Here is a 24,862-nt window from a genome sequence, read left to right on the forward strand (position 1 = left end):
CAGTCCCTCCCAGTCCCTCCCAGTCTCTCCCAGTCTCTCCCAGTCTCTCCCAGTCTCTCCCAGTCCCTCCCATTCCCTCCCAGTCCCTCCCAGTCTCTCCCATTCCCTCCCAGTCTCTCCCATTCCCTCCCAGTCTCTCCCAGTCTCTCCCAGTTTCTCCCATTCCCTCCCATTCCCTCCCAGTCCCTCCCAGTCCCTCCCATTCCCTCCCAGTCTCTCCCAGTCCCTCCCATTCCCTCCCAGTCCCTCTCCCCTTCTCAGGGGTCCCCACCCCATTTCCCCTCCCTGGGGACCCCCCTGACCCCCCCTGTCCCTCCCACAGCTGCAGGAACCCTGGGACACGGAACCTTCTGGAAAGGACCAGGGGGGTCCCAGCGGGGGCTCCCCCCACCCTGAGCCCCCAAAACCTGGGGACAACCCTGAGGGGGGACCCTGTCCCCAAAATGTCCCTGGAGAGGGACCCTGTCCCCAAAATGTCCCTGGAGAGGGGCCCTGTCCCCAAAATGTCCCTGGAGAGGGACCCTGTCCCCAAAATCCCCCTGGGGAGGGACCCCCCTGTCCCCTCAGTCCCTATTTGGGGGGTCCCTGTCCCCAAAATCCCCCTGGGGAGGGACCTTGTCCCCTCAGTCCCTATGGCTGGGGACCCTGTCCCCAAAATCCCTCCTGAGCCCCTGGAGGTGGCTCTGCTGTCATTGTCCCCTCCCCTGGGGACAATGCCCCACCCCAAATGCCAGCTTTCCCCCTCCTTTTTGGGGTCTGGACCCCCCCAAAAAGGGGAAATAAAGGCTGGGAAATGCAGGAAATCCTTGGAATGAACCCAAATCTGTTTGGGGTTTAGGGTTTGGCCCTGCTCCTTCCTCTTCCTCCTCCTCCTCCTCCTCCCTGGTCCCAGGGGAGGATTCTTAATTAGGAAATTAATTGGGGATGGGATCAAACCACCCACATCCCTCTTGCCACCCCAAAATCCTGGGTTTTCCCCCCAAAAAATCCTGGATTTTCCTCAAAAAAAACCTGGATTTTTCCCCCCTAGAAAAAACCTGGATTTTCCTCAAAAAAACCTGGATTTTCCTCAAAAAACCCTGGATTTTCCCCCCAAAAATTCCTGGATTTTCCTCCCAGAAATTCCTGGATTTTCCCCCAAAAAATCCTGGATTTTCCCCCAAAAATTCCTGGATTTTCCCAGCAGGATCCCTCCCCAGCACAAAGCTGGGGCAGGAACTTGAGATGGGGTGGGGACCCCTTTGCAAAGGTTAAAAATCCCCTAAACCCGACCCCAAACCCCTTTGCAAAGGTTAAAAATCCCCTTAAATCCGACCCCAAACCCCTTTGTAAAGGTTAAAAATCCCCTAAACCTGACCCCAAACCCCCCAGGCTCATCCCTGCTCCTCCAGGAACTGCAAATTTTGGGGTTTTTCCCACGTTTTTCCCACGTTTTTCCTACACTGGGCTCCTCTGGGGAGCAGCAATTCCCCAAATCCTGGGTGAGGCACAGCGAGGGACACGGGGCTGGAGGATCAGAGCTGCTTTATTTTATTCCCCAGGGGACAGGTGACAAACCTGGGTGACAAAACCTGGGTGACAACGCCTGGGGTGACAAAACCTGGGGTGACAACGCCTGGGGTGACAACACCTGGGGTGACAAACCCCTCCCCACCACCAAACCAGGACGTTCCCACTGGCTGGAGGCTCCAAAATTGGGATTTTTCCCCCCAAAATGGGCTGAATCAGGGAATTCCCATGGGATCCAGGACCCTGAGGGGTGGCAGCAGGGTGGCAGGGGGGTGACAGGGGGGTGGCACCGAGATGTCACTGTCACCCACCCCTATAGGGTACTGTCTCCCCACTGGCAGGAAGCTCCAAAATTGGGATTTTTGCCTCAAAAATGGGCTGAATCATGGGATTCCCATGGGATCCAGGACCGTGAGTGGTGGCAGGGGGGTGGCAGGGGGGTGGCACCAAGATGTCACCTGTCACCCACCCCTGTAGGGCGCTGCCTCCCCACTGGGAAGAAGCTCCAAAATTGGGATTTTTGCCCCCAAAATGGGCTGAATCATGAAATTCCCATGGGATCCAGGACTGTGAGTGGTGGCAGAGGGGTGGCAGAGGGGTGACAGTGGGATGGCACTGAGATGTCACCCCTATAGAGTGCTGCCTCCCCACTGTGAAGAAGCTCCAAAATTGGGATTTTTCCCCCCAAAATGGGCTGAATCATGGCATTCCCATGGGATCCAGGACTGTGAGTGGTGGCAGCAGGGTGACAGGGGGGTGGCACTGAGATGTCACCCCTATAGAGCGCTGCCTCCCCACTGTGAAGAAGCTCCAAAATTGGGATTTTTCCCCCCAAAATGGGCTGAATCATGGCATTCCCATGGGATCCAGGACCCTGAGGGGTGGCAGGGGGGTGGCACCGAGATGTCACCTGTCACCCACCCCTGTAGGGCGCTGCCTCAATGGAGCTCCTTGTGCTGCCGCGCTCCCACCCCCCGGTGCCAATCCCACTCGCGGGGACACAGATCCCGCATTGTGCCGGCCTCGGGGACACGTGGGGACACCACGGGGACACCGCGGGGACACCGCGGGGGGGGCGGGGCAGCTCTGCTCATCCCGGGATTTCGGGCAGGGGGCGGGGCGGGAGGGGCGGGGCCGCCCGGGATTGCCGGGATTGCCGGGATCCGGGGCCGCCCGGGATTGCCGGGATTGCCGGGATTCCCTGGATTCCCGGGATTGCCGGGATTCGGGGCCGCCCGGGATTGCCGGGATTCCCGGGATTGCCGGGATTGCCGGGATCCGGGGCCGCCCGGAATTCCCGGGATTGCCGGGATTGCCGGGATCCGGGGCCGCCCGGGATTGCCGGGATCCGGGGCCGCCCGGGATTGCCGGAATTCCCGGGATTGCCGGGATCCGGGGCCGCCCGGGGCTCTCAGAGCGCCGCCAGCGCGGCCGAGGACAGCACGGTCAGCGCCAGCACCAGCAGCCCCGACTGCGTCACCTGCGGCAGCTTCAGCCCCTTGCCGAGGTCCCAGGCCTGCCGGGACACGGGGACAGCGGTGTCACATTGTCCCCACGACCGGGACACCTTCCCTCAGTGTCCCCCGTTGCCACTGCCTTCCCTGCTCCCCGTTCCCAGCTCCTTTTTCACATTTTCTCTTCCCGTTTTTGCCATTTTCTCTCCCCTTCCCCATCCCTTCTCCCCTTCCCCATCCCCTATCCCCCTTTTTCCCATTCCCTCTCCCCTTTCCCATCCTTTCTCCCAATTCTCTCCCCATTCCCAGCTCCTTTTTCCCATTTTCTCTCCCCCTTTTTGCCATTTTCTCTCCCCTTCCCCATCCCCTTTTCCCCTTTTTCCCATTCCCTCTCCCCTTTCCCATCCTTTCTCCCAATCCTCTCCCCGTTCCCAGCTCCTTTTTCCCATTTTCTCTCCCCATTTTTGCCATTTCTTCTCCCCTTCCCCATCCCCTCTTCCCCTTTTTCCCATTCCTTCTCCCCTTTCCCATCCCTTCTCCCCATTCCCAGCTCCTTTTTCCCATTCCCTCTCCCCATTTTTCCCATCCCTTCTCCCCATTCCCAGCCCTTTTTTCCCATTTTCTCTCCCCTTCTCCCCCTTCCCTGTCCCCTTTCTCCTTTCCCATCCCTTTTCCCAATTCCTCCTCCCCTTCCCATCCCCTTTTTCCTGCCTTTTTTCCCATTCCCTCTCCCCTTTCTCATCCCCCTTTTCCCATCCCCTCTCCCCCTTTTCCCAATTCCTCTCCCACTTTCCCATCCCCTTTTTCCATTTCCTCTCCCCATTCCCATCCCTTCTCCCTCTTCCCCATTCCCATCCTTTTCCCCAATTCCTCTCCCCATTCCCATCCCCTTTTTCCCATCCCTTCTCCCCTTTCCTTTCCCCCTTCTCTCCCAGTTCCTGCTCCCTTCCCATTCCCCCTTTCCAGCCCTTCTCCCCTCATTCCATCCCCTCTCCATACTCCCATTCCCATTATTCCCATTATCCCCATTCCCATTATTCCCACTATTCCCAACATTCCCATAATGTGGAAAACCCTGAGCCCCCCAAACCCCAGAGGCCGCTCTGGGGCCGATCCCTCCCTGGGAATTCCATGGATCCAGAATTCCCAAAATCCCAAAACCCCAGCCCTGGAGCACTCCCAGCCCTCCCTGGGAATTCCATGGATCCAGAATTCCCAAAATCCCAAAACCCCCACGGTCCCAGTTCCACACTGGGAGCACTGGGATGGGCTCCCATAAAACCCCTCCCAAAATTTTTGTGCAATTCCCAAAATTCCTCCCTGATCCCAGGGACCCGGGTGGGGGGGACACCTGGTGCCACCCCCATTGTCACCTGCTGTCCCCTAAAGGGCTCTCAGGGACATTCCAGGTGCAAAGTTCCCAATTCCACACTGGAATTGGCTCCCATAAAACTCCTCCCAAAATTTTTGTGCAATTCCCAAAATTCCTCCCCAATCCCAGGGACCCGGGTGGGGGGGACACCTGGTGCCACCCCACTGTCACCTGCTGTCCCCTAAAGGACATTCCAGGTGCACAATTCCCAATTCCACACTGGGATCATCCCATAAAACCCCTCCCAACATTTTTGTGCCGTTCCCAAAATTCCTCCCCAATCTGAAGGACCCGGGTGGGGGGAACGCCCCAGTGCCACCCCATTGTCACCTGCTGTCCCCTAAAGGACATTCCAGGTGCACAATTCCCAGTTCCACACTGGGATCATCCCATAAAACCTCTCCCAAAATTTTTGTGCCGTTCCCAAAATTCCTCCCCGACCTGAAGGACCCAGGTGGGGAGGACGCCCTGGTGCCACCCCATTGTCACCTGCTGTCCCCTAAAGGACACTGCAGGTGCCCAGGGCCCTCACCAGGTGGCGGACGCCGTTCCAGGTGTGGTAGCACAGGGGCAGGGCCAGCAGGAACTTGGCCGAGCAGACGAGGGCGGGGCCCAGGCTCAGCGCCCGCACCTGAGCCAGGTAATGGGGGAAGTGCTCAGGGAGCAGCAGGGCGGCCACCGAGAACAGGGACACACCTGGGGACAGCAGGGACACACGTGTCAGGGACAGGGACACACCTGGGGACAGCAGGGATAGACCTGGAGAACAGGGACACACCTGGGGGGACAGGGACACATAAGTCAGGGACAGGGACACACCTGGGGGGGACAGGGACACACCTGTCAGGGACAGGGACACACCTGGGGACAGCAGGGATAGACCTGGGGGGGACAGGGACACAGCTGGGGGGACAGGGACACACCTGGGGACAGCAGGGATAGACCTGGAGAACAGGGACACACCTGGGGGGGACAGGGACACACGTGTCAGGGACAGGGACACACCTGGGGGGACAGGGACACACGTGTCAGGGACAGGGATACACCTGGGGACAGCAGGGATAGACCTGGGGGGGACAGGGATACACCTGGGAACAGCAGGGACACACCTGGGGACAGCAGGGATAGACCTGGAGAACAGGGACACACCTGGGGGGACAGCAGGGACACACGTGTCAGGGACAGGGACACAGCTGGGGGGACAGGGACACACATGGGGGGACAGGGACACACATGGGGGGGACAGGGACACACGTGTCAGGGACAGGGACACAGCTGTGGGGACAGGGATAGACCTGGGGACAGCAGGGATCCACCTGGAATGGGGACAGGGACACACCTGGGGACAGGGATACACCTGGGACAGGGATACACCTGGAATGGGGACAGGGATAAACCTGGGAACATCAGGGATCCACCTGGAATGGGGACAGGGACACACCTGGGGACAGGGATACACCTGGGATGGGGACAGTGATACACCTGGGGACATCAGGGATCCACCTGGGGACATCAGGGATCCACCCGGGATGGGGACAGGGCCCCCAGTGCCACCCACCGAGGCTGAGGGCGACGCCGGTGCCGCGGTGGCTGATGGACATGGCCATGGGCAGCGACCACCTGCAACGGGAACGGGGCTGCCTCAGCCCAAACCCACAGCAACGGGGCCTGGGGGGGATTTGGGGGGGATTTGGGGCATTTTGGGGGGTCCTGGCGTGAATTTGGGGGATTCCGGGGGGTCCTGGGGTGAATTTGGGGGATTCCGGGGGGTCCCGGGGTGAATTTGGGGCATTTTGGGCTGCCCTGGGATGAATTTGGGGCATTTTGGGGTGCCCTGGCGTGAATCTGGGAGATTTAGGGGGGTCCTGGCGTGAATTTGGGGTGGCCTGAGGTGAATTTGGGGGGAATTTGGGGCATTCTTGGGGGTCCTGGGGTGAATTTGGGGGATTCCAGGGGGTCCTGGGGTGAATTTGGGGGATTCTGGGGGGTCCTGGCATGAATTTGGGGTGGCCTGAGGTGAATTCGGGGGGAATTTGGGGGATTCTGGGGGGTCCTGGTGTGAATTTGGGGGGAATTTGGGGGGTCCTGGGGTGAACTTGGGGTGGATTTGCAGCTCCTGGGCTGATTTAGGGGTTTCCAGGGTGATTTTAGGGTTCCTTGTTTTGTTTAGGGGTGTTTTGGGGCAGTTTTGGGGTCCCCAGCTGGTTCGGGGCAGTTTTGGGGTCCCCAGCTGGGTTTGGGGGCAGTTTTGGGATCCCCAGCTGGGTTTGGGGCAGTTTTGGGGCGGTTTTAGGGTGATTTTGAGGTTCTCTGGTGGGGTTTTGGGGCAGTTTTGGGGTCCCCAGCTGGTTCAGGGCAGTTTTGGGGTCCCCAGCTGGTTCAGGGCAGTTTTGGGGTGTCCCTCACTTGTAGATGCTGACATGGGGGGACAGGGGCCGCCCCGAGCGCTCGTTCCTCTCCCAGAACCTCCTCATCTCCTCCCGGGCCGTGGTGGCCATGGGGACAGCCCTGGGGACAGGGACAGGGGCTGAGCCCGACCCCAAAAACAACCCTAAACCCATCCCAAAAAAAACCCCAAAAACCCTAAACCCATCCCAAAAAAAAACCCCTAAACCCATCCCAAAAAAAACCCCTAAATCTACCCCAAAACAACCCTAAACCCATCCCAAAAAAACCCCAAAAACAACCCTAAACCCATCCCAAAAAAAACCCTAAATCCACCCCAAAAAAAAAACCCTAAATCCACCCCAAACCCAAAAAAAACCCTAAAGCTACCCCAAAACAACCCCTAAACCCATCCCAAAACAACCCCAAAAACCCCAAACCCATCCCAAAAAAACCCCCTAAATCCACCTTAAACACCCCCCAAAACAACCCCTAAATCTACCCCAAAACAACCCCTAAACCCATCCCAAAAAAAACCCTAAATCCATCCTAAACCCCCCCAAAAAAAACCCTAAATCTACCCCAAAAACACCCCTAAACCCATCCCAAAAAAAACCCTAAATCCACCCTAAACCCCCAAAATAAACCACCCTAAACCCACCCCAAATCAACGCCTAAACCCATCCCAAAAAAAACCCAAAAACCCCAAACCCATCCCAAAAAAAACCCCTAAATCCACCCCAACAAAACCCTAAATCCACCCCAGTCCCTCCCAGTTCCATCCCAGTCCCTTCCAGTTCCATCCCAGTCCCTCCCAGTCCATCCCAGTTTGGTCCCAGTCCCTCCCAGTTCCATCCCAGTCCCTCCCAGTCCATCCCAGTTTGGTCCCAGTCCCTCCCAGTCTCTCACTGGTGCAGGGTGGGGCCGGGCCCCAGCCGGGCCAGGAGGCAGCGTCGCCCCAAACCCCTGGAAAAGAGAGAAAAATGGGGGAAAAATGGGAAAACTGAGGGAAAAAAATGGGGGAAAAAGGGAATAAAAGGGGAAAATACTTAAAAACTTGGGGGGGGGACAAAGGGAATATATGGGAACAACGGGAAATGGGACTGGGAATGTCCCAGATGCCCTGGAAAAGAGGGGAAAATGGGGAAAACTGGGGGGAAAACGGAGAAAAAATGAGAAAAAATGGGGACAAAATGGGACACAGAGGGTGACAGGAGGGTGACACTGAGGGGACACGGAGGGGACACGGGAGTGACACTGAGGGGACACTGAGGGGACTCGGGACGGTCCTGCCGCAGTTCGGGGCTGGCCCGGCCCCGCGGCTCCCGGGCCGGAACCGAGAAATCGCCTCAGGCCGGGCCCGCCCCCGCCCCCGGTGTCCCCTCGGTGTCCCCAATGTCCCCCAGTGTCCCCCGGCCTGTCCCGGGCCCTCGGAGTCACCTCAGAGCCAGCGCCGCCATCTTGGAACCGCCGCGCCGGAAGTGGCCGTGACGCAGTTCCGGTTCCGGGAATGGGCGGGGCTCGACAACCGATATCGGTTATTGGTATCGGTATTGATATCGGTCAGTGGGATCGACAACCGATATCGGTTATTGGTATCGGTATTGATATCGGTCAGTGGGATCGACAACCGATATCGGTTATTGGTATCGGTATTGATATCGGTCAGTGGGATCGATAACCGCTATCGGTTATTGGTATCGGTTATTGGTATCGGTCAGTGGTATCGATAACAGATATCGGTTATTGGTATCGGTATTGATATCGGTCAGTGGGATCGATAACAGATATCGGTTATTGGTATCGGTTATTGATATCGTCATTGATATCTGTACTGGGATCGAGAACTGGTATCGGTTATTGATATCGGTCACTGGTATCGATAACAGATATCGGTTATTGGTGTCGGTTATTGATATCGGTCACTGGTATCGATAACAGATATCGGTTATTGGTATCGGTATTGGTATCGGTCACTGGTATCGGTCAGTGGGATCGATAACCGATATCGGTTATTGGTATCGGTATTGAAATCGGTCATTGATACTGGTATTGATATTCGTAATGATATTGATATTGATATCGGTACTGGGATCGATAACTGATATCAGTTATTGGTATCAGTTATTGATATCGGCATTGATATCGGTCATTGATACTGGTATTGATATTCGTAATGATATTGATATCGGTCAGTGAGATCGATAACCGATATCAGTTATTGGTATTGGTATTGATATCGGTTACTGATATCTGTACTGGGATCGATAACTGATATCGGTATTGATATTGGTCCTTGATATCGGTCACTGGGATCGATACCTGATATCAGATCCGTTATTGATCCCTGGGATCGAAACCTGGGATTGATACCTGATCTCGGTCCTGTTATTGATCCCCATTATCAATCCCCGTTATTGATCCCCATTATCGATCCCCGTTATCGATCCCTTTATTGATCCCCGTTATCGATCCCCGTTATCGATCCCTTTATTGATCCCCGTTATCGATCCCCATTATCGATCCCCGTTATCAATCCCTTTATGGATCCCCGTTATCGATCCCCGTTATCGATCCCCGTTATCGATCCCTTTATTGATCCCCTTTATCGATCCCCATTATCACCCCCCGGGCAATTCCCTCTTTGCAGTTTTTCCCCTAAAATCCCCCAAACCCCCCAAAATCCCCCAAAACCCCCTGGCCTTGCCCCAGCTACGAGCACCGTGTCCCCCCCGCCATGTCCCCCAGTGTCCCCCCAGCCCTCTCAGTGTCCCCTCTCTGTCCCCTCCATGTCCCCTCCATGTCCCCCGAGTGTCCCCTCCATATCCCCCCTCATGTCCCCCCTCATGTCCCCCCTGCTGTCCCCCCCATGTCCCCTCCACATTCCCCCCCATGTCCCGTCCCATGTCCCCCCCTCTGTCCCCTCTCTGTACCCCCAATTCCCCCGTGTCCCCCCACCTTTGTCCCTGCTGTCCCCTCCCTGTCTCCCCATATCCCCCCCATGTCCCCTCACGTCCCCGCTGTCCCCCCGTGTCCCCTCCATGTCCCCCTGTCCCCCCACCTCTGTCCCCTCCATGTCTCCCCCATGTCACCCCCTCTGTCCCCCCCTCAGTCCCCTCTCTATCCCCTCCCATGTCCCTTCATGTCCCCTCCATGTCACCCCCATGTCCCCTCATGTCCCCCCACTCCACGTCCTCCCCCCGTCCCCCCATGTCCCCTTTGTCCCCCTCGTGTCCCCCCCATGTCCCCCCCATGTCCCCCCCTGCCACACCCGTGTCCCCCGAGTGTCCCCTCCATACCCCCCCCATGTCCCCCCCTGTCCCCGCTGTCCCCTCGGGCCACATTCCTGCTCCCCCGCCCCCGCGGCGCGCGGGAATGCGGCCGCACAAAGGCCACCAGTGTCCCCGTCCCCCGAGCCACCCTCGGTGTCCCTCGGTGTCCCTCAATGTCGCCTTTGAGCGGGGTCCCCGCGGCCCGGCCCCCCCGCGCCCATTGGCCGGCATTTGGGGACAGGGCCACCCTAAAACCGCGTCCCCGCCGCTGTCCCCTCCGTGTCACCGCCACCATGTCCCCGAGGGCCACCCGACGCCTCCTCCTCGTGGCCGGGCTTGTGGCGGCGCTGGGTGAGCTTGGGGACAAGGGACAGTCCCCAAAAAGGGGGTGGCGGGCAGGGGGGGGGGACAGGAGAGGTTTGGGGGTGGCCCTGGGGATGGGGGACACGCGGGGCTTGGGGACTGTCACCAAGCTTTGGGGACTGTCACCGTGGTTTGGGGATTGTCACTGAGCCTTGGGGACTGTCACCAAGCCCTGGGGACTGTCACCGAGCCTTGGGGACTGTCACCGTGGTTTGGGGATTGTCACCGTGGTTTGGGGACTGTCACCTTGGCTTGGGGACTGTCACCGTGGTTTGGGGATTGTCACCGAGCCTTGGGGACTGTCCCCTTGGGCTGGGGAGTGTCACCGAGTTTTGGGGACTGTCCCCGAAGCTGGCAGGGGACAGCAGGGGTGGCACCAACCTGGGGATCGTGGCGGGTGGCAGCCAGGAGGGTCCCGGTCGTTGTCACCTTCTTGGGGACAGGTGCGGGAGTGCCACACCCAGCCCCGATGGTGTCACCGAGCTGTGGCACTTGTAGTGGCGGGGGGGGGTGGCTGTCAGGACAATCCCGGCCATTGTCACCTCCCTGGGGACAGCTGGGGGAGTGCCACACCCAGCCCCGCCCGTGTCACCAGGCACCGGCACACTGTCCCCTCCATGCCACCCCTGGGGACAGCAGTGCCACCGCTCTGCTGTCCCCTCAGTGCCACCCCTGGGGACAGCAGTGCCACCGCTCCTCCCTTTGGTGGCAGCTCGGGGTCCCCTCCGGGCTGTGGCGGTGGCAGCTCGGGGACACCGCCCCGCGCGGGGGGCGGGGCTGACGGCTCTCGGTGTCCCCGTGTCCCCAGGGCTGTCGCCGGTGTCCCCAATCCACGTGTACACGCAGCGCGAGGTCTATGGCACCGTGGGCTCCAGTGTCACCCTGTCCTGCAGCTTCTGGTCCAGCGAGTGGATCTCGGAGGACATTTCCATCACCTGGCACTTCCAGGCCGAGGGCTCCCGTGACAGCATCTCCGTCAGTGTCCCCAGTGTCCCCAACCCATCCCCGTTGTCCCCAACACGTCCCCGTTGTCCCCATCCCGTCCCTGCCACGCCCCGGTGTCCCCTCGTCACAGCAGAGCCTTCCCTGAGGGTGACACGGTGTCTTCTCACTCCATGGTGGCACTGGGGCGTCCCCAAAGTGTCCCCAAGGTGTCCTCAAGGTGCTCCCAGTGCCTGCCAGGTCCAGCCCCAGCGGTGTCCCCTCGCCCTGTGGTGACACTGAAATGTCCCCCACAGTGTCCCTACAGTGTCCCAGCCCCGTCCCTGCAGGTGACACCGTGTCCCCTTACACTGTGGTGTCCCCACAGTGTCCCCATAGTGTCCCCGCAGTGTCCCAGCCGCCCCATCCCTGCAGGTGACATCGTGTCCCCTTACACTGAGGTGGCACTGGGGTGTCCCCATAGTATCCCCGCAGTGTCCCCACAGTGTCCCCGCAGTGTCCCAGCAGCCCCATCCCTGCAGGTGACACCGTGTCCCCTCACACCGAGCTGTCCCCGCAGTGTCCCCGCAGTGTCCCCGTGCCCCAGCCCCGCCCCTTGCTGTCACCCCGGTGGTGACCTCGTTGTCGCGTCACTGTCGCAGATCTTCCACTACGCCAAGGGCCAGCCCTACATCGACGACGTGGGGACCTTCAAGGAGCGCATGGAGTGGGCGGGGAACCCGCGGCGCCGCGACGGCTCCATCGTCATCCACGGCCTGGAGCCCAGCGACAACGGCACCTTCACGTGCGACGTCAAGAACCCGCCCGACATCGTGGGCAAGTCCTCGCAGGTCACGCTCTACGTGCTGGAGAAAGGTGCGCGACACGGCTGTCACCTCCCTGGGGGCGGGACACGGGGTGGTGGCAACGCCCTGATCCCCTCTGGTGGCGGGGACACGGCGCTGCTGTCACCTGCACTGCTGGCGGTGACACCGGGCTGGTGGCACCTCCCTGATCCCCTCTGGTGGCGGGGACACGGCGCTGGTGTCACCTCAGTGCCCACCGCTGTTGGCGGTGACACCTGGCTGCTGTCACCTCCCTGATTCGCGTTGGTGGCGGGGACACGGCGCTGGTATCACCTGCACTGCTGGCAGTGACACCGGGCCAATGTCACCTCCCTGCTCCTCCACTGCTGGCAGTGACATCGGGCTGGTGTCACCTCCCTGATCCCCGTTGGTGGCGGTCACACCGGGCTGCTGTCACCTCAATGCCCACCCGCTGCTGGCAGTGACACGGGGCTGGTGTCACCTGCCTGATCCTCTGCAGGTGGAGGTGACACGGTGTCGCTGTCCCCTCCCTGCTGCTGGAGGGTGACACGGTGTCGCTGTCCCCGCAGTGCCCCCATTGCCGGGGCTGTGACACGGTGTCGCTGTCCCCGCAGTGTCGCTGTCCCCGCAGTGCCCCCATTGCCGGGGGGGTGACACGGTGTCGCTGTCCCCGCAGTGCCCCCATTGCCGGGGCTGTGACACGGTGTCGCTGTCCCCGCAGTGCCACCCCGTTACGGTGTCGTGCTGGGCTCCGTTATCGGCGGGGCGCTGCTCTTGGTGGCCGCGCTGGTGGCCCTGGGCTACGGCAGCCGCTACTGCTGGAGGCGGCGCCAGGCGGCTCTGCAGAGGCGGCTGAGGTGAGCCGGGACCCCTCCCCAAACCGGGACCCGTCCCCAAACCGGGACCGTCCCCAAATCGGGAACTCCCCAAACCGGGACCCTCCCCCAAACAGGGACCGTCCCCAAACGGGACCACCGGGGGCACCAATTCCACCTCCCGAGCCGCGACCCCACCCCAAATAGGGACCCCTCCCAAACCGGAACCCCCCCCAAATCGGGACCCTCCTCAAACAGGGACCCCCCCCAAATCGGGACCCTCCTCAAACTGCGACCCCTCCCCAAACGGAGACCCCTCCCCAAACCGCGACCCCCCCCACCCAACCGGGACCACCGGGGCTGAAATTTCCACCGTCCCGAGCCGCGACCCCTCCTCAAACCGGGACCCTCCCCAAACCGGGACCACCGGGGCACCAATTGCTCCTTCCCGAGCCGCGATCCCTCCCCAAACCGGGACCCTCCCCAACCCGGGGGCTGCAATTTCCGTGACCGCTCCCCCAAACCGGCGGTACCGGGGGCCGCAGTTCCGCCCTCCCGAGCCGCGACCCTTCCCTAAACCCCTCCCCAAACCGGCCCCGCCGGGGCTGCGATTCCCGTGACCCCCTCCCCAAACCGGCACCACCGAGCGCTGCAATTCCTCCGTCCCGAGCCGCGACCCCTCCCCACACCGGGAACTGCGTTCTCGCCGTCCCGAGCCGCTTTTTCCCCCACACCGGCGCTCCCGGGGCTCAGTCCCACCATCCCGAGCCGCTTTTTTCCCCTTTTTCCCCCTTTTTCCCCCCATCCGCAGCGCCATGGAGAAGGGGAAGCTGCAGCGCTCGGGCAAGGACGGCTCCAAGCGCAGCCGGCAGGTGAGCGCCGAGCGGGGCGGGGGGCACGGCGGGCTGTCCCCCCTGTCCCCTCGGTCCCCAGGCTCGCCGGGGGCTGCGGGTGAAGCCCCCCTGTCCCCGCAGGCCCCCGTGCTCTACGCCATGCTGGACCACGGCCGCAGCGCCAAGAAAGCCAAGGGAGGCGCGGGCGACTCGCGCAAGGATAGGAAATAGCGGTTAGCGGGCAGGGAGGGACCCCCGGGGGCGGCCGGGGCCGCGGGGGACCCCCGGCCCCCCAAAGTCATCATGACCATCGAGATGGAGCTGCGGGGGGAGCCCCAGGCCGCGGCCCCGCCCGCCGCCCGCTCCCCGAGCCGGGGCAGCCTCAAGAACGCCCTGCTGAGCATCATCAAACCCAACTCGGGGGGCTCCTGAGGGACCCCCCCGGCCCCGGCCGCGGCCCCTCCGGGCTGGGGGACCCGGCGAGGAGCGGGGTGTGGTCCTCGCTTCGGGTCCCTCGCCTTGGGGACAGCGCTGGGGACAAGCGCGGGTCCCCCCCCGCCACCCCCGGCCGCCCCCTCGGTCGCTCCCTGCCCAGCCCCGGGTGGGATTCGTCCCCCGGAACGCGAACCCGGCGGGTTTGGGGTCGGTGTCCCCGCCGCGTGTCCCCTCCCCGAGCTCGGGGGGGGTTTCTCCGTGCCCCCCATTTCGCTCCTTTTCTGGCCGTTTTCTCGTCTCTGCCCGCGACCGACCCCAAATGACGTCGCGGGGTGGCCCCCGCCCCTTTGTCCCCTTTGTCCCCTCCTGTCCCCCCATTAACCCCCGCGCTCCGTAACCCCCGGGACCCCCCCCCAAACCGGCCGGAGCCCCGTGGGAGGGGGCGAGGCTGCGGCCGGGCTGGGGGAGCCGCCCGTGCCCCCCCCCCCCCCCCGGACGCGTTTTGTACCCCCCTGTCCCTGTCCCCTCCCTGTCCCCGTGGTGCCATTAATAAAACTGACATCTCCGGGAGCCCCGTGTCCCCCCCGGCTGTCACTGTCACTGTCCCCGCACCACGGGGACGCCGCCGCCACCCTCAGCGGGGAGGTGACACTTGGAGGGGGTGACAGCGGTGGCGCCCCAGAGTCCCCGAGTGGCTGTCCCCGATGCCACCACCTCAGAGCCACCTCCCTGCCACCCGCCGCTCATTAAAACTCGCTGTAATTAACACAGAGGCCAAGGCTCGGGGCGGGGCGGGGTGGGCTGGGGTCCCCTTCGAGGCCATTGTCCCCTCGGGGGTGGGGGGACAGGGACAGGGACAGGGACAGGCCATTGTCACCTCCTCACGGAGGGAGGGAAGGGGGGAAAAGACCCCAAGACCCCGGCCCTGGGGGGGCATTCAGGGCCCGGAGCAGGGCGGGGATGGGGCGGGAGCGGCCCCGGTGCCCCCGCCCGCCGTGCCCGGTGCCGTTGTCCTTTCCCGTATAAGTCAGCGCTGCCCGACCCCGCCGTGTCCCCTGGGCCCTGCCCCCGGGGCCGCCGCCGCTGTTTTTCTTTCCAAGGAGTTATTTCTGCACCGGATCGCGGCATTGCCGGGCCCTGGGAACCTCCCCGAGCTGCCCTCCCCAAAAAAACCCGGCTGTGGAACCCCCAAAATCCCGGCTGCGAACCCCCCAAAATTGGGTTGCAAAGCCCCCCCCCCCCCAAAATCCGCCTGCAAACACCCCCCCGCAAAAAACCCGGCTGCAAACGTTCAAAACCCGCCTGTGGAGCCCTCAAAATCCGGCTGTGAATCCCCCCAAAATTGGGCTGAGAAGCCGCCCAAAACCCGGCTGTGAACCCTCCCAAAATTCGGCTGCTAATCCCCCCGAAATCCTCCTATGAACCCCCCAAAACGCAGCTGCGAACCCCCCTGAAATCCTCCCGTGAACCCCCAAATCCGGCTGCACACCCACCCCAAAATTCGGCTGCGAACCCTCCCAAAATCCTTCTGCAATTCCCCCCAAAACGTGGCTGTGAAACCCTCCCAAATCCTCCCGTGAACCCCCCAAAATCCGCCTGCACACCCACCCAAAATTCGGCTTCAATCCCCCCAAAATCCGCCTGCAAACCCCCCCAAAATCCGCCTGCAAAGCCCCCCAAAATTCGGCGTCAATCCCCCCAAATCCTCCCGTGAACCTCCCAAAATTCGGCTGCAAACTCCCCCAAAATTGGGCTTTGAACCCCCCCCAAAACCCTCCCAGTGGGGACCCCTCCCCAAATTCCCTCGAAGCCCCAGCGCAGCCTCCTCTTCCTCACTCTTTATTCTCTGCACGGGCCAAAAGCCCCTCGGGGTGGGGGGACAGTGACAGTGACAGGGACAGGAGGGTGGGGAGGGGACAGTGGCGGTGACAGTGACAGAAATGTGAGGAGGGGGCGGTGACAATGACAGAAATGTGGGGAGGGGGCGGTGACAATGACAGGAGGGTGGGGAGCCCCGATTTCCTGGCCTGGGGGCTGCAGTGGGACCCGTCCCCCCCGGCCCCAGGGGACACTGGGCGTGTCCCCCCCTCCTCTCCGCGTGTCCCCAACGCCACCACGGGACAGGAAAATGAGGATTTCCCATGGAAAATGGGGGTTCTCATGGAAAATGGGGGGGTCCCAGGAAAGCGGGGGGATCCCGCGTCGCCCCCTCCCCAGGGCCACCTTCCCTTGGGGACACCCGGCTGTGTCCCCCCCCCGTCCCGTGTCACTCGCGGTCCCTCGGGGGGGGTCCCGGGGGGGTCCCGGGGGTCCCTCAGGGCCGCGGCTCCTCCCGGCGCTGGCGGGAGCGGCGGAAGCGGCCCTGGATGGCGAGAGCCGCGCGCTCCGTCTCGGGCGCGCTCAGGTCGATGTCGATCTCCTCCTCCTCCTCCTCGTCCTCTTCCTCCTTCTTGGGCTCAGCCTTGGCTGCCGGGGACGGGGACACGCTTGGGGACACGCTTGGGGACAGGGTGGCACTGCCAGATTCACCCGGGGGACACCCAGGAGGACACCCTGCCACCCGCGCTGGGGACAAGGGACAGCCTGGCACCCCCAGATTGACCATGGGGACACTCGGGGGGACACCCTGCCACCAACCCTGGGGACAAGGGACACCACGACTCCCCCCAGGGGCACACCCCGACACTTCCGAGGGGACACGGAGGTCCCCAAATGCACCCAGGTGCCACCTTCCACGAGGACGGGGACAATGGGGGGGACCCTGGGGTCTGCGGGGACAGCGGGGTCGCGGGAGGGGACAGCGGTGACAGCGGTGACAGAGGGGACAGCGGTGACAGAGGGGACAGAGAACCCGCGCCCCACCTGCGCCGGGGCTCCTCACCTTGCTGCTGCCCACCGGGGGCCTCCGCCGCGGAGGGGGGCGCGTGGGGGCTGCGCTGCGGAGAGAGGGGACCCGGGGGTGACACAAGGTCCCCACATTGTCCCCAGGGTCCCCCCGCATTGTCCCCAGAGCCCCCCCATTGTCCCCGGGGCCCCCCCGTTGTCCCCGGCGGTCCCACAGCCCCCAGCCCGAGCGGGGCTCACTGGGGCTGCGCTGAGAAGCGAGGAGGGCCCGAGGGGACAGGGGAGGTGACACCGGTGGCCCGGAGTCCCCAAAGTGTCCCCCCCTCTCCTGGCCCCATTGCCGCTCCCAGCGCTGCTCCCCGCCCGGCTCGGTGCTGGGGAAAGGGGCACAGTCCCCTCTCCGGTGCCCCCGGTGCCCCCCGGTGCCCGCACCTCGCTCATCCCGCCCGGTGCCGCCGCCGCTCCGAGTGCGGGACCGGCGCTGCCGCCGCCGCCTTTGTAGGGACGGGGTTTGAGTGACAGCCGAGAGCAGCCAATGGGGAGCGGGAGCGGGGCCCAAAGGGACACGCCCACAAGGGTGGCTTCCCCCCCCCCGATCCAGGAGCGACGGACACGGGGGGGACATTGGGGACATGGGGACACTGGGAACATTGGGGATATTGGGGACATGGGGGACATATTGGGGACATTGGGGACATTGGGGATCTGGAGGACATGGGGGACACGGGGAAACATTTGGCATATTGGGGACATTGCGGACATTGGGGGACATTGGGAACATTGGGAACATTGTGGGACATTGAGGACACAAGGGACCAGGGAGACACTGGGGACACTGGGGACACTGGGGACACTGGGGACACGGAGACACGAGGGGACACGGGGACATTGTGGGACATTGGGGACACTGGGGATATGGGGACATGGAGGGTGGGACAGGGGACACAGGGGAGTGTGGGGACACCGGGGTGACCATGCGCCACCCGAGTGCCACCCTCCTGTTGGGGTGACACCGGGGGACAGGGCACAGGGGCTCCGGGGATGGTGACACTGCCAGTCCATCCGTGGCACTGGTGACAGGGACCTTCCCGTGGGGACAGCGGTGGCAGGACGGCCACCACCGTGTGTGACACGGGGTGCCACCCTCAGCAGGCGGCTGTGACATCCTGGCTGTCCCCTCCGTGCCTCGCTGCCCCCTCTGTGGCTGTCTGTCTGTCTGTCTGTCTGTCCCCGTGTCCCTGTGTCGTACCCGCGCTCTCCTGTCCCCGCCTGTCCCGCCCCAGGTGCCACCCCGGGCGCCACCCCCAGCGCCACCTGTCCCCCCCGCCCCGCGCTCTGTCCCCGCCTGTCACGGCCCCAAGTTCAAGGTTCAAACTCCACACGGCCCTTCCTGGGACCGCCGGTGACACGTGGGGACAGCTGGGGACAGGAGGGGACACACGGAGACCGACGGGGACGCACGGGAATGGAGGGGACACACGGAGACCCCCAGGGACATGCGGGGACCACCGGGGACACTCGGGGACCTGATGTCCCCTCGCTGCGTGGGGACAATTCCCTGTCACTGACAGCACCGGGGGACACCGGCTCAGGTACCGCCAGCACAGGGACAGGAGGGGACGGGAGGGGACAGGAGGGGACACACGGGGACAGGAGGAGACACATGGAGATTGGAGGGGACACTCGGGGACCAGCAGGGTCACTTTGTCCCTGTTGGGGACACACGGGGTCTGGCGGGGACACACAGGGACAGGAGGGGACACTTGGGGACACGCAGGGCCAGGAGGAGACACATGGAGATTGGAGGGGACACTCGGGGACCAGCAGGGCCACTGTGTCCCCATTGGGGACACGCAGGGACAGGAGGGGACACACGGGGATCGGAGGGGACACTTGGGGACCAGCAGGGTCACTTTGTCCCCACTGGGGACACGTTGGGGCTGGCAGGGACACGAAGGGACACCTTTGTGGGGACGGGTGGGTTCACGTGGATGACAGCGCCGCGGGACACGGTGACACGGCGGCCTCGAGGGGATGGGACTGGTGCTGGCTGTGTGTCACCCCCGCTGTCCCCGTGTCCCCAGGTGTGTCCCTGCCGAGCCCGCCTGGGGACAAGGAGCCCGACGGGGACAAAGTGTGCGCCGTGTGCGGGGACAGGGCCAACGGGTACCACTTCCACGTGATGAGCTGCGAGGGCTGCAAGGGCTTCTTCAGGTGGGGACAGCGCGGGGACACTGAGGGGACACTGCGGGGACAACTGGGGACACCTGGGGACACCGCAGGGACACCTGGGGACACTGCAGGGACACCTGGGGACACCTGGGGACACTGTGGGGACACTGCGGGGACAGCTGGGGACAGGGCGGGATGGGATGGGACATGGGGACAGGGTGAGGGGACAAGATGGGGTGTGGGGACAGGAAGGGACAGGAGGGACTGGGATGGGAGGGGGTGGCACAGGACGGTCCCATGGATGGGGACAGCGTGTGACAAAAGGGGACAGCCCTGTGGCTGGGGACACACGGTGACAGTGGCCGTGTCCCCTTGGTGGCAGTGTCCCCCTGGTGGCACTGCCTGTGTCCCCGTGGTGGCAGTGGCAGTGCCCATGTCCCCAGCCCTTGGTGGCAGTGTCCCCAACCCGTGGTGGCAGTGTCTGTGTCCCCGCGGTGGCACTGCCTGTATCCCCAGCCCCTGGTGGCAGTGTCCCCCTGGTGGCAGTGCCCGTCTCCCCCTGGTGGCAGTGTCCTGGCAGTGTCCCCCTGGTGGCAGTGTCTGTGTCCCCTTGGTGGCAGTGCCCGTGTCCCCAGCCCCTGGTGGTAGTGTCCCCCTGGTGGCAGTGTCCCGGCACTGTCCCCCTGGTGGCAGTGCCCGTGTCCCCCTGGTGGCAGTGTCCCGGCAGTGTCCCCCTGGTGGCGGTGTCCCCCTGGTGGCAGTGTCCCCTTGGTGGCAGTGTCCCCCTGGTGGTGGTGTCCCCCTGGTGGCAGTGTCCCCCTGGTGGCAGTGTCCCCTTGGTGGCAGTGTCCGTGTCCCCTTGGTGGCAGTGTCCCCCTGGTGGCAGTGCCCGTGTCCCCCTGGTGGCAGTGTCCCGACAGTGTCCCCCTGGTGGCAGTGTCCCCCTGGTGGCAGTGTCCCCCTGGTGGCAGTGCCCGTGTCCCCTTGGTGGCAGTGCCCATGTCCCCAGCCCTTGGTGGCAGTGTCCCCCTGGTGGCAGTGTCCCGGCAGTGTCCTGGCAGTGTCCCCCTGGTGGAAGTGCCCGTGTCCCCAGCCCTTGGTGGCAGTGTCCCCGTGGTGGCAGTGTCCCCCTGGTGGCAGTGCCCGTGTCCCCGCAGGCGCTCCATCCTCAAGGGTGTCCGTTTCACGTGTCCCCTGGCGCGGCGCTGTCCTGTCACCAAGGCCAAGCGGCGACAGTGCCAGGCCTGCCGCCTGCAGAAGTGCCTGGACGTGGGCATGAGGAGGGACAGTGAGTGACACGGGGGACACCGCGGGGACACCGGGGGGACACCGGGGGGGACACGGGGCAGAGCAGAGGGGGAGGACATGGAGGGGACACAGGGGACAGCGGGGAGTGAGCCCGGTCGCTGTGCCCGGCGGTGGCGGCGGTGGCGGCGGTGACAGCGGTGACACGGGGTGGCAGTGATCATGTCGGAGGAGGCGCTGCGGCGGCGGCGGGAGCTGCGGGGACAGCGGGGACAGCCCGGGGGACAGCGGGGACACGAGGGGCTGACGGCCGAGCAGCAGGAGCTCATCGCGCTGCTCATCGGCGCCCACCAGAGAACCTTCGACTCCAGCTTCTCACAGTTCATGCACTGCTGGGTGAGTGGGGACACCCCTGTCCCCAAGGGGACACCTCTGTCCCCAGCGGGACACTCCTGTCCCCAATGGGACACCCTGTCCCCAACGGGAACCCCTGTCCTCAACGGGACACCCTGTACCCATTGGAACACTCCTGTCCCCAATGGGACACTCCTGTCCCCAAACGGGACCCCCTGTCCCCAAGGGGACACCTCTGTCCCCAAGGGGACACCCCTGTCCCCAATGGGACACCCTCTCCCCATCAGGACACCCCTGTCCCCAGCTGGACACCCCTGTCCTCAAACGGGACCCCCTCTCCCCAATGGGACACTCCTGTCCCCAATGGGACACCCCTGTCCCCAAATGGGACAATCCTGTCCCCAATGGGACACCCCTGTCCCTGTAGTTGTCCCCACTGTCCCCACTGGGGTCCCAGCCGTGGCCATGGGCACCCTGCCCGCGCCTGTGGCTGTCCTGGCTGTCCCCAAAGATGTCCTGACTGTCCCCACGTGTCCCCAGACCATCCCCAAAGATGTCCCTGACTGTCCCCAAAGATGCCCCAACTGTCCCCATCAATGTCCTGCACATCCCCAGGTGTACCCAGACTGTCCCCAAAGATGCCCTGGCTGTCCCCAAAGATGCCCCAACTGTCCCCATCAATGTCCTGACTGTCCCCAGGTGTACCCACACTGTCCCTGACTGTCCCCACGTGTCCCCAGACTGTCCCTGACTGTTCCCATCAATGTCCTGCCTGTCCCCACGTGTACCCAGACTGTCCCCAGAGATGCCCTGGCTGTTTCCCCAGACTGTCCCCACAATGCCCCAGCTGTCCCCAGAGATACCCTGGCTGTCCCCCCACCCGTCCCCAGCGCCACCCCGCCTGTCCCCTCGCTGTCCCCAGCGCTGTCCCCTCGCTGTCCCCAGCCCGCCGTGCGCCTGCTGGTGCCGAGCGCGCCGGGCGGGGCGGTGGCGGCGGGGCTGTCGCTGTCGCTGTCGCCGCGGGAGGAGGCGCTGCCAGACGTGCTGTCGCTGCTGCCGCAGTTCGCGGACCTGAGCACGTTCATGATCCAGCAGGTGATCAAATTCGCCAAGGAGATCCCGGTCTTCAGGTGCGGAGGGGACGGCGCGGGGGCGGCGGCGGCGGGTGCCACCCCCCTGCCTTGTCACCGTGTCGCCGCCGCGTCGCTGCCGTGTCCCCTCCCCTGGCAGGAGTTTGCCGCTGGAGGCGCAGATCTCGCTGCTGAAAGGGGCCACGCTGGGGATCTGCCAGATCCGCTTCAACACCGTGTTCAACCCCAAAACCAAGGCCTGGGAGTGCGGGCAGCGCTGCTACACCATCCGCGACGGGGCCCTGGGTACACCTGGGGACACCTTGGGGACAATGGGGACACTGGGGACAGCTGGGAGGGCGGGCAGCGCTGCTACACCATCCGTGACGGGGCCCTGGGTACACCCGGGGACACTGGGGACACCTTGGGGACAATGGGGACACTGGGAGTGTGAGCAGCGCTGCTACACCATCCGTGACGGGGCCCTGGGTACACCTGGGGACACCTTGGGGACAATGGTGATACCTGGGGACACCTGGGGACAATGGGGACACCGTCCGCAACAAGGCCCTGGGTACCGTGGGGACACCTTGGGGACAATGGGGACACTGGGAGTGTGAGCAGCGCTGCTACGCCATCCGCGACGGGGCCCTGGGTACACCTGGGGACACTGGGGACACCAGGGGAGGATCAGAGTGGAAATTTGGGGAAATTCCTCTGGGAAAAGGGAAAAGGCCCTGGAAGGGCTGCCCGGGGAGGCTCAGGGTGGAAATTTGGGGAAATTCCTCGTGGAAAAGGGAAAAGATCTTGGAAGGGTCTGCCCAGGGAGGTTCAGGTGGGAATTCCTCGTGGAAAAGGGAAAAGACCCTGGAAGAGCTGCCTGGGGAGGTTGGGAGTGAGCCAGGGGAGGCTCAGGGTGGAAATCTGGGGAAATTCCTCCTGGAAAAGGGAAAAGGCCCTGGAAGGGCTGCCCAGGGAGGTTCAGGGTGGAAATCTGGGGAAATTCCTCCTCAGAAAGGGAAAAGGCCCTGGAAGAGCTGCCCAGGGATGGTTTGGAGTGAGCCAGGGGAGGCTCAGGATGGAAATTCCTCGTGGAAAAGGGAAAAGATCTTGGAAGGGGCTGCCCGGGGATGCTCAGGATGGAAATCTGGGGAAATTCCTCCTGGAAAAGGGAAAAGACCCTGGAAGAGCTGCCTGGAGAGGCTCAGGGTGGAAATCTGGGGAAATTCCTCCTGGAAAAGGGAAAAGGCCCTGGAAGGGCTGCCCGGGGATGCTCAGGGTGGAAATCTGGGTAAATTCCTCCTAAAAAAGGGAAAAGACCCTGGAAGAGCTGCCTGGGGAGGTTGGGAGTGAGCCAGGGGAGGCTCAGGGTGGAAATCTGGGTAAATTCCTCCTAAAAAAGGGAAAAGGCCCTGGAAGAGCTGCCTGGGGAGGTTGGGAGTGAGCCAGGGGAGGATCAGAGTGGAAATCTGGGTAAATTCCTCCTAAAAAAGGGAAAAGACCCTGGAAGGGCTGCCCGGGGCGGTTCAGAGCCGCCATCCCGGAGGTGTCCGAGGAGGTGGCACTTGGTGACAGGGCGGGGACCGATCCCAGAGGCGCTGCCCGCCCTAAGCCGGGGTTGGGGGCTGCCCCAGCCGGGTTCCAGCAGGTGTACCTGGAGCCGCTGCTCAAGTTCCACGAGAGCCTGCGGCGCCTGCGGCTGCACGAGGCCGAGTACGCGCTGCTCCAGGCCATGCTGCTCTTCTCACCAGGTGAGCCACCCTGGCACAGGGGATGGGGACAGGGGATGGGGACAGGGACAGGGGATGGGGACAGGGACAGGGGAACAGCTGGGGACAGCACAGGGGATGGGGACAGGGACAGGGGATGGGGACAGGGACAGGGGAACAGCTGGGGACAGCACAGGGGATGGGGACGGGGACAGGGGATGGGGACAGGGACAGGGGAACAGCTGGGGACAGCACAGGGGATGGGGACAGGGACAGGAGAACAGCTGGGGACAGCACAGGGGATGGGGACGGGGACAGGGGAACAGCTGGGGACAGCACAGGGGATGGGGACAGGGACAGGGGAACAGCACAGGGGATGGGGACAGGGACAGGGGATGGGGACAGGGACAGGGGAACAGCTGGGGACAGCACAGGGGATGGGGACAGGGACAGGGGAACAGCTGGGGACAGCACAGGGGATGGGGACAGGGACAGGGGATGGGGACAGGGGATGGGGACAGGGACAGGGGAACAGCTGGGGACAGCACAGGGGATGGGGACAGGGACAGGGGATGGGGACAGGGACAGAGGATGGGGACAGGGACGGGGAACAGCTGGGGACAGCACAGGGGATGGGGACAGGGGAACAGCTGGGGACAGCACAGGGGATGGGGACAGGGACAGGGGATGGGGACAGGGGAACAGCTGGGGACAGCACAGGGGATGGGGACAGGGACAGGGGATGGGGGACAGGGACAGAGCACACCTGGGGACAGGGGAACACAGGACAGGGGAACAGCTGGGGACAGCGCAGCATGGGGACAGGGATACGGGACAGGGGGACACGGGGACACGCCGCTGTCCCCAAAGCCCCGCTGAGGTCACCCCACGGCCCCTCCAGACCACGCTGGCATCGCCCAGCGCGACGTCATCGACCAGTTCCAGGAGAAGGTGGCGCTGACCCTCAAGAGCTACATCGACCACCAGCACCCCCCCGAGGAGGGCAGGTGAGCCTTGGGACGGGCTGGCGGCGTCCCCAGAGGGGTGGGGACGGCCACCAGAGCCGGCTGGGTGTCCCCAAGGTTCCTGTACGCCAAGCTGCTGCTGCTGCTGACGGAGCTGCAGACGCTGAAGGTGGAGAACACGCGGCAGATCCTGCACATCCAGGACCTGTCGGCCATGACGCCGCTGCTCTCCGAGATCATCAGCTGAGCACGGCCCCCGTGTCACCCCCCGGTCCCCAGGTGTCACCCCCCGGGCCCCGAGTGTCACCCCCAGCTGC

The 24,862-nt window shown here is 63.6% G+C and overlaps 3 protein-coding genes and 1 non-coding gene across 13 annotated transcripts; 2 read left to right on the plus strand and 2 right to left on the minus strand.

The window, feature by feature from the left end:
- Positions 1-1,507: 1,507 nt before the first annotated feature.
- On the minus strand, positions 1,508-8,231 carry SDHC (succinate dehydrogenase complex subunit C). Of its 10 annotated transcripts, XM_077192034.1 has the most exons (7): positions 8,161-8,231; positions 7,630-7,686; positions 6,742-6,843; positions 5,894-5,955; positions 2,886-3,025; positions 2,763-2,780; positions 2,465-2,665 (listed from the first exon to the last, which is right to left on the minus strand). In XM_077192034.1, the coding sequence occupies exons 1-7, from the start codon at positions 8,178-8,180 to the stop codon at positions 2,600-2,602; spliced, it is 465 nt and encodes a 154-aa protein (XP_077048149.1). In that variant the 5' UTR covers positions 8,181-8,231; the 3' UTR covers positions 2,465-2,599. The 10 variants fall into 10 exon arrangements, 7 of the variants coding, with proteins under 7 accessions (XP_077048144.1, XP_077048143.1, XP_077048149.1 ...); XR_013185668.1 differs by adding an exon at positions 1,508-1,571 and having other exon boundaries at positions 1,631-3,025; XR_013185667.1 differs by adding an exon at positions 1,508-1,585 and having other exon boundaries at positions 1,631-3,025.
- Positions 8,232-9,937: 1,706 nt separating this feature from the next.
- On the plus strand, positions 9,938-14,928 carry MPZ (myelin protein zero). The gene is made up of 6 exons (XM_077192027.1): positions 9,938-10,343; positions 11,164-11,330; positions 11,939-12,152; positions 12,825-12,960; positions 13,730-13,790; positions 13,893-14,928. Exons 1-6 carry the CDS (start codon positions 9,962-9,964, stop codon positions 13,980-13,982), a joined length of 1,050 nt encoding a protein of 349 aa, XP_077048142.1. The 5' UTR covers positions 9,938-9,961; the 3' UTR covers positions 13,983-14,928.
- Positions 14,929-16,567: 1,639 nt separating this feature from the next.
- LOC129134130 (uncharacterized) lies at positions 16,568-18,645 on the minus strand. Its single transcript, XR_013185657.1, has 3 exons — positions 17,463-18,645; positions 17,068-17,122; positions 16,568-16,652 (listed from the first exon to the last, which is right to left on the minus strand). It is a non-coding gene; the product is annotated as an uncharacterized LOC129134130 (transcript).
- A 376-nt stretch (positions 18,646-19,021) lies between these two features.
- Positions 19,022-24,857, plus strand: NR1I3 (nuclear receptor subfamily 1 group I member 3). Its single transcript, XM_077191894.1, has 9 exons — positions 19,022-19,073; positions 19,115-19,244; positions 20,360-20,490; positions 20,665-20,843; positions 21,747-21,931; positions 22,032-22,177; positions 23,506-23,622; positions 24,482-24,587; positions 24,663-24,857. The coding sequence occupies exons 1-9, from the start codon at positions 19,022-19,024 to the stop codon at positions 24,790-24,792; spliced, it is 1,176 nt and encodes a 391-aa protein (XP_077048009.1). The 3' UTR covers positions 24,793-24,857.
- Positions 24,858-24,862: the final 5 nt, after the last annotated feature.

Source organism: Agelaius phoeniceus, chromosome 31 (genome assembly GCF_051311805.1).
Source record: "Agelaius phoeniceus isolate bAgePho1 chromosome 31, bAgePho1.hap1, whole genome shotgun sequence".
Lineage (NCBI taxonomy): Eukaryota > Metazoa > Chordata > Aves > Passeriformes > Icteridae > Agelaius > Agelaius phoeniceus.

Excerpts from the sequence above, each read along its gene's own strand:
- NR1I3 (XM_077191894.1), top strand. The coding sequence starts at position 19,022 with ATGACAGCGCCGCGGGACACGGTGACACGGCGGCCTCGAGGGGATGGG. Across the intron at positions 19,074-19,114 it reads GCCTCGAGGGGATGGGACTG|GTGTGTCCCTGCCGAGCCCG; the intron begins GTGCTGGCTGTG and ends CCGTGTCCCCAG. Across the intron at positions 21,932-22,031 it reads AAGGAGATCCCGGTCTTCAG|GAGTTTGCCGCTGGAGGCGC; the intron begins GTGCGGAGGGGA and ends CTCCCCTGGCAG.
- SDHC (XM_077192028.1), bottom strand. The coding sequence starts at position 8,180 with ATGGCGGCGCTGGCTCTGAG. Across the intron at positions 7,687-8,160 it reads ATGGCGGCGCTGGCTCTGAG|GGGTTTGGGGCGACGCTGCC; the intron begins GTGACTCCGAGG and ends TCTCTTTTCCAG. Across the intron at positions 3,026-5,893 it reads CGGCGTCGCCCTCAGCCTCG|GCCTGGGACCTCGGCAAGGG; the intron begins GTGGGTGGCACT and ends GTGTCCCGGCAG.
- MPZ (XM_077192027.1), top strand. The coding sequence starts at position 9,962 with ATGTCCCCCCCATGTCCCCCCCTGCCACACCCGTGTCCCCCGAGTGTC. Across the intron at positions 10,344-11,163 it reads CGGGCTTGTGGCGGCGCTGG|GGCTGTCGCCGGTGTCCCCA; the intron begins GTGAGCTTGGGG and ends CCGTGTCCCCAG. Across the intron at positions 13,791-13,892 it reads GCTCCAAGCGCAGCCGGCAG|GCCCCCGTGCTCTACGCCAT; the intron begins GTGAGCGCCGAG and ends CTGTCCCCGCAG.